A 13,953-nucleotide genomic window follows, 5' to 3' on the forward strand; every position below is an offset into this window, starting at 1 on the left:
GTTAAGTTTTAGATTTTTTACGGCTCCAACAAACACTCAAGGGAAATGTCTCAGAAGGGAAAATTTGAACTAAAGTTATGTTTCATGTTAACCGCTCTAATCATAAGACATATCTCTGTTCAGGACAAGACGTCAGCAACTTTCAGGACGTCTCAAAAAGTTATTTTTCTTCCTTTGCATTAATGAAAGGTTTGTTTATTGGCTAGCTAGTTTTAACTGTCATCAATTGTGTAATGTGATAACAGTAAGTGTAGCAGAGTGCCATACTCAAAACCCTTGACAAAAAAAACAAACATTTGCAGCGTAATCAGCCTGTAATCACACAGCCAGTGTGACCTGCTCCCATCATCTCTGTCGCCTACTGCTGCAGACAAGTCTCAACGCCGGGCCAGGAGAAGACGAGTGGAACAAAGAAAGTACATGCAGATACTTCCTCGGTCTGCCGATCACCTAACATGAACTGTAGTACAAGTGTACAAACCTTTAGGATATCAATATCACAGTCAGACAAAGCAGACGAGGTTTCATAATACACCAAGATAACACAAGAGCGAGGTAATTTAAGGAATCATGTTGGGTTTCTTTGCAAAGAATGTGTCTGATGTCATTTTAGATTCTATTAAGTGTCACAATACGTTTAGCACACATTTCAAGTTCCTCAAACTTGTGGTATTTAAATTCTATAACCACTTCCAGGACAGTTGTTTGCAGCTCAAAAAACTAAAAGAAACTAGAAAGGAACTTGAAGAGCGTAGACCTCTGGCCAAGTTACTGAAAGAAAAAGAAATTGTGAATCTGACCCAAGACGTAATGGCTCCCTCCTTGGGATTTCATCTCATGAAACTTCTTGGGTGGGTGTAGCATGGCCCATGCTACATCTACAAATCGGGGAGTTGTTTTTTTCTCTAATACTGCTAACAAACAGACAAGAAACCAAACCGAAGACAACATCTTTGACGGTGGTAATTATTCAAGACTGGACATCGTCCATATCGTATCGTTTATTTAACCACTACCTCCGTTTTGCTAGACTTTTCGCTGATGTGGAAAAGGACAGTAGCATTAAATGCTAACTGTAGGCTTTACTGTCTATTGCCAACATCCAGGCAGGTTATTAGAGCCATTTGGGTTTAATGAACTACGGAGTAGAAATCCAGACAGACATCCAAGAATCATACCAGGCTGCATTTATCAGCCTCCTCTGATGGTTACACAACACTGCTGTGGAAGAAAACGCTTTAGAAAAGGCTTCATCCTCTTCTTTAAGATCCAATCATTTGAGTGTATGCAGAAGCCGGGACTTTTCATTAAGTTTTAATGAAGCTAAAACTACAGAGGCAGTTGCACCCTTTTGATGCAACAAGATATCTGGAGAAGGAAGACGGCACAGAGGTCTCGGGCATTACAATCAAAGGGATTTGAGGGCTGAGCCAGTGCAGCACGAGAGCATGAGAAGGGGGTGGCGTTGGGTATTTTGGTCAAAGTCATCACAAAGATGGAGCAGGCGATTTGGACACGGGAGGGTCAGAGGGAATCACTATCGCTCTCCCTGTCGACAGGCAGCAACAGTGACTTTAATGACCTGAATGATCTGCTCTTCCTGGCCCTGCCTCTGCTTTAAGAAGGGAAGACAACAGACGGACAGTCAGAGGGGGAGGGAGGGAGGGAGGGAGGGAGGGAGACAAGACGGGCGGATCTGCGACACGTTCACAAATGAGGAAAAAAGCAGATTAAAAACAAGAGGAAAAAAAAGGAAGTGAGGTGATCATGAAATAAAGTCAAATACCAGGAATATGCGAATGTTGGCAGCGAGTCAACATTCCCACTATATAAATTCACACAGCAAATGTAATGGACAATTAGGGGGATGCAACGGTTTAATCACCGTGGAAACAGTGGGAGTGCTCTGCTATGCTGTGCGTGCCGGCTAAATAATGTAGTTAATACTCTGGGGCTGGCAGAGAGGGAGATGTGCATGCAGCGACACTGGCATAAAAACACAAATCACCACAGCGCCATCCAGACAACTTACATGATTTATCAGTGCCATCTAGCTTCCTTCGAGTCAATGTTAATAGTATTTCTCTGCTCAAAAATGAATGAAAATTGCTTCTCTTAATAAAAGCCCAACATAAAGATAGAGACGGATAAAGGATGTAAACACCCACTCTTCCAATTTGAAGGTGCCAAATCCGAGCAGGTGTTGTGAGTTTGGTGCTACTCAAGACCTACGCAGAGATTAACCATCACATCACACAGTAGGCGTGGATGTACTAGCAGTTTCTGGGAAAATCCTTTCACATCCCTGTTATTGACATCATTCTACAAGTGATACCAGATGATGTCGGTGAAGCTATGAGTAGAGCTACATGAGTAAGCCACTGCACTGATTAAAAGGTTACAGAAGTTATATATTGAACAGAAACTGAATGAATGATTCTTTCTTGGGATTATAGGGAAGGGAAGGGAAGGGGAGGGGAACCAGCAGCAGCGTGGCCCAGCTTGGTTTAACAAACAGACACAAATAAAGACTATCAGGTCAACAGTGAAAGCCCCCACCACCACACTCCACAGCTCCAGCAGGCTCCACGAGTCGAGCCTGCTGCATCAACAATCCCCCCTTTGTCGAGGTTTGAAAGGAGCCTCTGAGCATTGAGAGCTCTCCGGGTGGTGTCGCATTGAATGAGTGACGGGAGAGAATCCAACGAATAAATCTGAGCCCTCTGGATCCCAAACTGTGAGTGATTGTTTCTGACTGGACACATTCCTGCCCACCTGCATACCTTTACTGAACGAGTTTAATGAATGCATCTGCTGCGGCGCTCCTGTTGTTCTTAAAACACATCTGCACGGTGGAAACATGCATTGAAACCTGCCAAACAAAGGGGCCTCAACTCTTGCTTTGGTTCAAGATGTGCGTCACTATGGGATGTTGGGAAAGGGTGTGTACTATGGCTGAACCTCATGTGGTCCTCTCAGAGGGTTTGGGTTAACTAAGGACAGAGGTAACATTATCTGTTCTCCAGAGAAGCTTTGTGGGTAATGTGCAATTCTCAACCTGAGCAAAATGGAATGGGAGCGGGGGGGGGGGGGGGCAAGCTTGAGATGTTCGGGTGCAAACTGCGTACCAACAATCTCTAGTTTTTACAGCAGCAGGACAGTATATTTGGAATAAACACAAAATGAACTATTGTGTTCATCGTAACAAACTAGTGCAAAGGTGTGGCTCAATGACTTATTTATAATACACAACAATGGAAGTCCATGGCACAGGGGAAAAAATGATCAGGCTTTGAATAGGATTCAAACACACACAAACACATACAGATATAAACTCTTTCCATGGAATTTTCTGACAATAACAAAATTTTTGAGTATAACCACTTGTGTTTGAAGACAAACCTCAATAGTTCCCAATATGTCATAACTGAACTGCAACTAGTCTCCAAAGCAAAATTTGCTCATTTAAGGCTCAGCTGACCTAGGCCTGTAGTAAGCTGACCCTCCTCTTATCTCACAGCAACAAGACACGTACGGGGGAAAAAAAGACCAATTCCAGCATTATTAGATTCCAATCAGGACACTTTGGGCTAATTTAGAAACTGCAGACTCAGAGGAGGAAAGATACCTGCAGGGATACACAGAGACACAGCACAGAGCTTGTGAAGAGAGAGCCTTGGACAACCTCTAACTATGCCGCAAAAAGGTTAAGTCCTACATTTATATTGAAGACTATTTTCTGTGGTTGAGTCTTGTGTAACTGTTGTTTTCTGTTCGGGCTGTTGATGTCAGTGCAGATCAGAGATGAGCACCGTCATCACCATTACGGGAAAAAGGCTGAGATGGAGCATTGTTAAGAGGGAGAGAGAGACTGAGTGTAAGTCAAAATGGGAAAAGTGTGTGTGTGTGTGTACACATGGGGAGATCGACACTGTCTGTCCCTGACTAGTACAAAGACTGATCCGGTTCTATTGTTCCCCTTCTTAACATCAGATCCTGTGGAAAGGATACAGGAAATGTTTAACATATTATTGGAAAAACCAGGTCAAAGCCTCTCTCTGCGTGAGATACACAAACAGCAATCGATACAAATGACCACAGAGACATAAACTACAGGCCAGTTCACTAAAGGAGCAATCGATACAAAGTAAGTAAGATGAACAGTCAGTGGGGATCATTTATGTCCAGCAGCCTGTGACCTCTTTTCTCCTCGTCCTTGGACACCAGGGTGCCTCTCTCATTTCATCTTCTACACATGCAGGCTTATGATATTCTTCGAAATCTATGCCAAGGATTCCAATGATCCAAAGGAGGTGTTGCAAGCATTAAATCCACTTATAGAAGGAAAGTGAGGAGAGGGAGAGGGAGGAGAAACGAGGAGTCCTGCCAGTCAGGGATTACAGTTGATGACCAGCTGAGGCCAGAATGTACTCTCAACAGGAGGCAGGGTTATGAAACTGATCCTAAAAAGCACCCTGTGCTAGTTTCTGTTGCAAACGACTGCTGCTGGGAGATAAGGATGCAAATGGATAGGTATATATATTTAGTCTATGCAAATGATCAACATGCCTGCACATAATATGTTCGTGTACATATATATTTATATAAAAGCAATAGCTCACGATAGGCTGTGGTATGTTGTGATTGTATTACATTACATTACATTACATTACAGTCATTTAGCAGACGCTTTTATCCAAAGCGACTTACAATCAGTAGTATATTACATATCATTCACCCATTCACCCATTCATGACAGGCTACCATGCAAGGTGCCACCATCAGACTCTAACTAACATTCATGCAACATCCAGTCCACACCGATGGCAAGCCTTCGGGAGCAACTTGGGGTTAAGTGTCTTGCCCAAGGACACATCGACTGCCAAAGCCGGGTATCGAACCACCGACCCTCTGATTGGAGAACTACCTTGCTCTCCACTACGCCACAGCCGCCCAGCTACAGCTGTTGTTCGGCTCTCTGGAGAGAGGTTTCACATAGAGGCAGGGGTCAGTGTTCTTCTGCCGAGTTTCTGATTGCTCATTCTAGGCAACATTGTCATAACTCATCTTTACGTCCATTAACCTTAACGGTTTCCATTTTGTAGCAGGTTTTGGCGGCTAACTTATCTGTAACCTTTTTCGTGTTGGCGGAAGTGATTCATCATGGTCATAGCAGTGGTGTGTGGGTATCATATCCTGGCTATGAACCAATCAGATTACTTGGTTTGAGCTGCCAGTTTGCCCACAGCAACAGAGTGGGATCCCCACAAAGAGGACCAAAGAGGACCACTGCACCAAACCAGTACAATGAAAATAAATAAATAAATAAAGCAATCCCTTGCTAGGACAGTTATGATTCTTTGTTTAGTCATATATTGCCGCAGGGGCTGATGAGTAACCTTCCCGTTGAACCAGTTTGTTACAAAGAACCGTGCAATGTGCCGCTGAGATTTTGCAGATTGTGCATGTTGCGTACCCTGAAATCTCCGCTCTGCGTCCTTCCTCCAATCATTTTTCATGCGTTTCTTTGCTGAGACGCGTTTCAACTTGGAATTTTGGCAGCCGTGGCAGACATATTTGGTGGAGGGGAGAAAGACAGGTCAATGAGCGGTAATGGAATCTTCCATTCATAAAAATAATAACCCTCCCCTGCATTCCTGGGGGATTTCATCTACAAGCTGAGCTCAGGGTGTGTCATGTGAAGTTTCATGAGATATCACAACCTCTGACAGGACACAACAGGGATGTTTGGACGTTTTGGTGCAAAAAAAAAAAAAAAAAGAGCAAGTCTTACCTGAATTACATGCTCACAGGCGTGGGGGGAGAAGAAGTTTCACCAACCACTTTGAGTTTCATTCAACCTACTGAACAAACACCCAAAAGACCTCCATTAACTTCAACATCTTGACTGACAAGTTAGAGAAAAGGAATGCTGGAGGTGCTCAACAATGTCTTGCTCATGTTTTAGGAGCTGTATAGCCATGGTCTTAACATGCCTACAATAGAATATAGTATTACTAACTCACTTGCTCAGAACAGATTAAAAACAAAAAGAATTTGGAATTGCTGGGGACACTGAATGACCAATAACTTATCTGTTTCCAGGCTGAGATAGCTGTCTAGATATACTAATTGGGATTTGTGGGCTTCTTCTGCGCTGTAAAAGTCTCAGATGGTATTTATTTGCCACCAGTATCTCTTCCTCCTGACAATGTAGCTGAAGAACTGTGAACTAGCACACTGACCATATGTCGACACATATGGCTGAAGGAGATTACATCAATTATTTCTTACCAGGAAGGTAACTGGTTAGCCACAGTGCAGACTTCCCTTCTGGCTTCACAGAATGCCCTAATCTTTCAAAGTAGTCCCTACTGTGAAACAAGTAAGGGAAATAAAAGATGCGATGTTCTGTCTATTCCTTTGAAAAAGAATAAAAATCTTAGTGGAAAGTTGTTTTTTCTCATTTTGTGTCTGCCATAAATGTGTATTTTTAATTCTAATTTGACTTTAGGAGCAATTAATGAAGTTTACACTGAAAGAAAAAGTTTGTTTACTCTGAAGTAATACCACACGGGAATAGATGTACATTTCTCTAATCGCCGGCAACTGAATGCAATATAGCACAGCGAATAACAGATGAAAATAGATTGCCTCACAAATTAATCATACCGCAATTTACCGCTCAACTTAGCCTGTGCCAGTTACTGGTGTGATGATAACAATTCTGATGTTTGAAGCATCATATTTTTCCTTGCTGTGTCAGCTGAAACAAGAGAACGGCAAACATCCATTTTCCCCCGGAGGATTAAAAAAAAACAGTGACAGAGCATGATTGTGCAGTCCTATCCACACGTGACTCCACACACAGAAGCTTACAGATACGGAAGATCCAAACAGGGCTATAAATCAGTAAGGGCTTTACAACTCCATAAAGGGAATCCTGCTGGAAGCAATCTTCATTACAACCTTGCAGCCCCCTTTTGGGTGACTTTGTGCAGGGGGCAGAGCACTGGCTGGCCAGAGGTGCAGTGGGGACTGGACAGTGCAGATCACATACACCGTCTATTCTATAAGAAATAAGATAGGCTACTTAGGGTAAAAAGCTACTTGAAGGCCTACCGAGTCAGTCATCAACAATTATGCCTGTTAAATTATAGTCACAGATATATAATTTAGCACCAACTCCTTCTGTTAGTGCAGTGACACTATCTAAATAATGTACGAAATGCAAATTAGTCAGCAGCTACACCAACTAGCATCTCCGGTGGCCACACACACACACGCACACACACACACACACACACACACACACACAATAATGATGGAGTCGCAGTGGTTTATGATGATACACCAATCATTAGCCATCTGCATGGGTGGACTGACATCCTCATATGTAGCTGCCTCAATATTGACAACCCCGCAGAAGACGGCTCCTTGACCGTGGACGTGGGAGGGAACTGTCTCACTTCAATGCAGACAGGGATTTTCTGCCTCCCACACTTTTCAGGCAGAGGGGGAAAAAAACAACACAGGACTTCATGACCTAAAAATATGGTTTATGGTACATATCATTTACAACCTCCCCTTAAAATGGGAACTATTCAGATGTAATGGAAGGGCAGCACACAGGATTGTTTTGTCAGCTCAGCAGACCGACAAAAAGGAACCGAACTGTTCAAAACCATGCAGGAAATGACATCGCCGTGACATTATTTCCTGCAAAAGCAAAACACAGTGCTCATGTTAGCCTACTTTAAATGTTGAAATGCTGTAGTCACTAAGAGAGACATGGGCCAGTTTTATGAAAACAATGCTTGAACCTACAATCCAACACTGACAGTGGGGGGAAAAGGAATGCAGTGCTGATGGATGCCAAAGAGAACACAGGCTGCTTTGACAAGGCCAAGTCCACACAGGAAAAGAACGAAAAGAAAGACAATCTTACTGGAGACATGCCGTAACATTATGTCTTAAATTATGGACCCAACCCAAGCCAGAAGTCACACTATTAAAAAGGAATTTTGTACTCTGTGATCTAAATGACAACAGTATCTGGATATATCTCATACAAAAAAACAGGCTCCACCACCAATTAAAGCAGAAGCTTACTGACACTACAAGATGAAACAAGTTGCCTTCTTATTCATGACTCTGCTGTTCACTATCTCACACAGCTAAGCATATAATTATTTCAACAAATTGAAAAAGGAACAACATGAACAGCGACTTGATCAAAGACAAAACAGGAAGCTCCAATAAATAAGCAATGTGGGCGAAGAAAAGATATAGATAGATATCTAAGTGTTGACAGTCACAGAACCAGCGCCTGTCTGACTGTCTGTCTGTCTGTCTGACTGACTGTCTGTCTGACTGACTGACTGTCTGTCTGACTGTCTGTCTGTGGCAGCAGCAGAGAGAGGGGAGGAGGTGACTATTGCAACAGATTGAATGCAGAGTCAAGGCAAAGCTCACAATCATCCAGGGCTCCCAGCAGCAGGGATTGATTGGTCATTAGTCCTCAGTGACCACTGTCTGGTCAGATGTGGAAGGACTGTGCACATTGTGCATCCCCCCCTAGAGAGGGGTGTACCAAAACAAAGCATCGATTGCACTGTGCACGTGTCACATGTTGCTGCCAACTGCTCTATTGTCTATGAAGCAGGGTGGGGGTGGGCAGGGGACATTCCCCCTTTGTGTGAAGCAAACATGAAAGGCTTTAGGCATGACCAGCCTATGGATCCTGCTCAGCCTGGGTTATGATTGCACAGAACATGGCAACTAAAACTCTCATTTGGCTTCCCCGACAATTCACCCCCTCTAATGTTTAGTCCTGCAACATCTCCTCACACAGCCTCCCCCTTTCTGTCTGTGTCTGTGTGTGTGTGTGTTTCTCATAGTATATCGCCTAGCAACAGTGCGTTGCTAGGATCGTACAGCCGTGCCAGCCAGTCGACCACTCATCTCCTCGTGCCTTCTCACTCCGGTGACTCCCTCGCGTGTCCCTCGTGTCCCCGCCAAACAGTCCACGTCACACCGTGTCTCAGCTCCGCGAGTCTCTGTTGTAAAATGTCACAACCCCCGAGTCAGTCCGTCGGGGCAGTGACGTGGCAGAGGATTTCACAAACTTGCAGCCCCGCACCGCCCGTGAGGCTGACCGCGACGCGGTGGCGGTGGCGGTGCGGGGAGCGCGTTCCTCTGCGCGTAAAAGCAGAAACGGCGTCAAACAGGAGTCCGTTTACGCGCTGCGAGGAGTGTCAAGTTCAAAACCATAATAAACCATTTCCGACTTGGAGTACTCTCTAAACTACCCGTGCCCCCCCACACACACACACACACACACACACACACACACACACACACACACACACGTACACACACGCACGGTCCGGTCTGCGTAAAGACGGGAGAGAGAGCAGCTAACGCCTCCGTGCCTCCGTGCATTGATTCGCTCCATACTCACTTTTATGTCTGCCCCCGGTCCACGACTGTTTGGCGATGCTGGGGCTCCGTATTATTGCCCTTCCTGCGGATTTCAAAGCGTCCATATCGTAGTCCAAAAGTGGGGCAAAGAGCCCGACGAGCGCGCGTCCGTCTGGTGTCCAAACCCTGCGCCTCGGCGTGTTAAACAAACAGCCTTCTGCACTTCAAACTTTTCTTCAGCTGTTTTTTTTTCTCTCTCCCCCCCTCTCTCTCTCTCTCTCTCTCTCTCTCTCTCTCTCCCTCTCTCTCTCCCCTCCGCGCGGATGGCTCTCAGTCGCTGGCGCACGATCATGTTCGTCCCCCTGGGCGGCGTTTTGTATGTAAATGAACCGGATAATGTGCGTGACGCGCGTTTGTGGAATCACGCGAGTGAGGCGGTCGCAGCGGCAGCAGAGCGGGGAGAGCGGGCGGTGTTGGTCCTGTTGAAACACGGCGCCGTGTCACTCCCACCGGGGGGTTTGGCAGTCACGTCACGGGCTCCGGTGAGACCTCTGATGTTTAATTCAGCCACAAGGCTTCTTCTTCACTGTGGTGTCAGTGCTGGTGGGCTAATGTCATGAGCAGACGGAGGTTGGCGGATTTACTACAGCTTTACAGCTTTATGTTGCAGCTCAATCCATGTTACGCATCATATTATCACTGTATGTATATATAATATTTCAGTTATTGTGGATTTTCTTTTACTGTTATATTATTTATTATTGCTTATTTATAATTTTTATTTTTTATTTGTTTTTATTTGTTTTTTATTTCATTTTATTTGATCTTGTTTTTCTTTTCTTTTTTTTCTATGCTGCTGTAATCCTGTTAATGTCCCCACTGCGGGACTCATAAAGGATTATCTTATCTTATCTTATTAAAAACGATATTATTCTCCACAATCATTTGTGTCGTCTGCAAGATGCTCTGATATTGATATGTTATTTCCTACCCCCCCAATATTCTGCCTTGATGCTCTGAAAGCACATAAGTGAAAAAGCTGCAGGGGTGGAGAAACTGTGAGGGAGACACACTGTCAGTGAATCATTTTAAAAATATGAAAGCCAGGGAGTCCCTGCTGGACATGTGGAGGAGAAGGGTTTCCTGATGAAAGAAACATGAGGTCAGGGAGATCTAGACTGTCAACAAAGATGCCTCATTTCTCAGTTCTGAAGAGGAAACCCTGCTATTTAGCCAGGAGCAATATATGCCACATTGATCTTTTGTTGTGCATGATAAAAAAAATACATGTCGAATGGCCAAAAGGACCAGATACAGCCAACTAACAACGATCCGACGGTTGAAAATCCTCAGAGATCAAGATGACCCTTTGTGACCTTTTAAGGCCCCACTTTCAGCAGTGTCATGAGTTTTGAGATAATGTAAGGGAAATTTGTTTAGTTTGAAAGGCCAATCAATTTAGCAAGCACAATCATACCCCCACCCCTGATGACGACAGGGAATACAGAGAACTGAACCAGGACTTCATAGGATGGAGCCAGCGGAACCGCCTCCAGATCAACTCTGGTAAAACCAAAGAGCTGGTGGTGGACTTCCACCGGGGTAAACACTGTCCTCCGGAACCAGTGAACATCCAGGGACAGGACATTGAGATTGTGAAATCTTACAAGTACCTGAGTGTTCACTTAAACAATAAACTGGACTGGATTGATCACACTAACGCACTTTATAAAAAGGGTCAGAGCAGACTGTATCTGCTGAGGAGACTGAGGTCCTTTGGAGTGCAGGGAGCACTCCTGAGGACCTTCTTTGACTCTGTGGTGGCATCAGCCATTTTTTATGCAGTGGTCTGCTGGAGCAGCAGCATCTCGACAGCCGACAGGAAGAGACTGTGCAGCTCCTTCAGCCACCAGCTGCTTCACCCCCGGTGTGTGAAGGAGAGATACCGCAGGTCCTTCCTTCCTGCTGCTGTCAGGCTGCACGACCAGCTCTGCTCCCAGCAGACCACATGACACTAATACACTAATACACTAATACATTAATACACTGTGCAATACAACATTTATAATAATAATAATAATTTCTGTCTGTATATATATTTTTACTGTGGATCTCTGCTGTTCTTACTGTTTTTATTGCTCATTTATAATACTTATTTTGATCTTGTTTTTTATTTATTTTACTATGTCTCTTGTTTTGCACTATCCTCTTTGCTGCTGTAATCCTGTAAATTTCCCAGCTGCGGGACTAATAAAGGATTATCTTATCTTATTTAGTTAACATTTAAATTTATACAAGGTTGCTGTTGATGGTTGAAAGTTATTCTTGTGTTGAGACGGCATTAAGCCTTTTGTTAAGTGATCCTTATCCTCAAACTAAGATATCAAAAGATATTATTTGGGTGATAAACCTTTGTATTGTATTGGGTTAACATTTAAAATGACACCAACCCCAATTCCTATAATGAATTCCATTGAGCTTCAATCATCACACTCTAAATGAGTCACATTGAGGAGAATGGCTTTCAAAAAAAATCTTGCTGTTCCAGATTTCATAGGAGATGACAGGCTCAGATACAAGAATGCAACAGGCTAACACGTCCTCAAGGACATTTCTGCAACACCACCACCAGCTTTAATTTGAAGCTCAGTTAGCATTTACCTAGTATTGACTTTATTCTGCACAAAAAATTGCCTCCAGGGGAAAAATATCACCACATCGGTGTAGCAGCGTAAACCAAACCATCCCTCTGTACTCAGGCAGGTGCATTCCTTTTGTTAGCAGCTACAGCCATGCTTCAGTGAGAGGCGAGAGACAAAAGAGTGCAGCCTTCTGCTGGTAAATCTGCCAGTTCCTGGAGCATGCAAGACATACCTTTGACTTTTACAGCAGCAACAACACAGGTAATAGGCACGGTAGGTGTGTTTGGGATGAAAAATCTGCTGGAGGACAGAAGATAGATGGGCTATTAAGTAAGTATATAGATAAACACATTGATTCACCCACATTCAAAGTGTATATCCGCCAAGAACATTGCTCTTGGTCCTTATGTTAATTGAGTAGGTCAAGAGAAACATGAGGGCTATACCTGAAATGTCTCATTTATGGCTTCCTCTCTCCAAACAGCTGGATTTACTGTAGATTAGTGAGGTCTAATGGCATCTCGAGTACAGCTGTGCCAAACGCAGACTGCTAGAAAAGACCTATTATAATCTGTTAATTCCACATGCTGGACTCTGCCAAACAGAGCGGTGCCAAATTGTGACAAGGAGAGCGATAAACTACTGAGGATTGAGTGTCAAACAGATTTATGGCCAAGCTACGCACCGGTTGTATGCAGAGATGATGAGCGCGGACCTTTACCCACGTTTGTCTCACTGCACAGGTTAATGGAGCGTATTTGGGGAAGCCTGGCATGTGACAGAATGCTGAGCAGAGGGCTTCTTTCATGCATTGAAAGTCAATGCCCTTGGCACAGAGATTCTTTATCTGCCTTCCAAAATTTCCAAGCGCATTGGATGAATGAATTATCATTCCAATCAAAATGCATGGCAGCCCATAATTTGCTCTCATTTAATGGTGCCACCACTGACTGAAATCTAAAGCCCAGAGGTCAGCAGAGCAGAGTAATCATGTCCAAATTTGAAAAGTAGACAAAGAGCCGAGTGGAGAAAGAGGTGCTTAAATATTAAATATTATTTACATGGTGCATATTGCTGACTTTATTTACCAACCCGAAGCTGCTGGTTTATTTAGTGGGAGTTCCACTGGTCACTGTGTTTTGACTAGCGGCGATTTGTGGTTAGCATGAACAAATTATTCATAAATTCCTTTTGTCAGAGCTAAATGGGATTTTCTGGTCTTAAAAAGAGGGATTTAGTGGCTCTTGACAGAATTAAAAAACAGCGTCTGTGGGGACAGAGATTATCTCTCCCTACCCAAAGTATATGGGAGAACACTGCCTCCTAGTGGCAACAGCAATAGTGCATCTAAATTCAAATACCTAAAGTAGGATTATTAATTTTATGAACCTTTGTTTGGGCAAATTACTCATCACAAATTATAATAGAACCCATATTTACTGTTTAATTCCAGCCATAATAATGTAGTGGTAATTCATTTCAGCTAAATTATGTAAAATGAGGAAAAATGGTATTTGCTTTCAAGTGGCCATTACAACAAAATGAAATTGATGGGCTGACAGTTTTTGATAAGCCATACATGCAGGTTTAGGGACATATTCATAAAAAGAATGGTCACAATTGAAGCAACAGAGACTGAGATAGTACTCAAGCTCCAAAAACACTGGATCCTATACGTCCCATAATGCAACTCAAAAGCATCTTTTAGAATACACCCTGCCTCCTAAATTCCCACTTCTTTTAAATGCAGAAACTTCAGTTTGTGAGGCAGGCTCTGCGTTAAGACAAAGATGAAGTTACCCTGAAGACAATAGTTTGGAAAGCAAATAAATGTAACTTAATGTGTAAAAATCAACAACAGCAACAAGCAGAAAAAAGTCAATTTGCA

At 43.5% G+C, this 13,953-nt stretch overlaps 1 protein-coding gene across 2 annotated transcripts in view; it reads right to left on the bottom strand.

Moving 5' to 3' along the window:
- Positions 1–9,700, bottom strand: part of ldlrap1b (low density lipoprotein receptor adaptor protein 1b) — a 30,439-nt gene extending 20,739 nt beyond the window's left edge. For both annotated transcript variants that reach the window (XM_054613807.1, XM_054613806.1), the window contains exon 1: positions 9,464–9,700. In XM_054613807.1, the coding sequence (XP_054469782.1) occupies positions 9,464–9,548 (85 nt within the window). In that variant the 5' untranslated portion in view covers positions 9,549–9,700. The remainder of the gene's footprint in view (positions 1–9,463) is intronic.
- Positions 9,701–13,953: the final 4,253 nt, after the last annotated feature.

The sequence above is a fragment of the Anoplopoma fimbria genome, chromosome 15 (assembly GCF_027596085.1).
Source record: "Anoplopoma fimbria isolate UVic2021 breed Golden Eagle Sablefish chromosome 15, Afim_UVic_2022, whole genome shotgun sequence".
Taxonomy (NCBI): Eukaryota; Metazoa; Chordata; class Actinopteri; order Perciformes; family Anoplopomatidae; genus Anoplopoma; species Anoplopoma fimbria.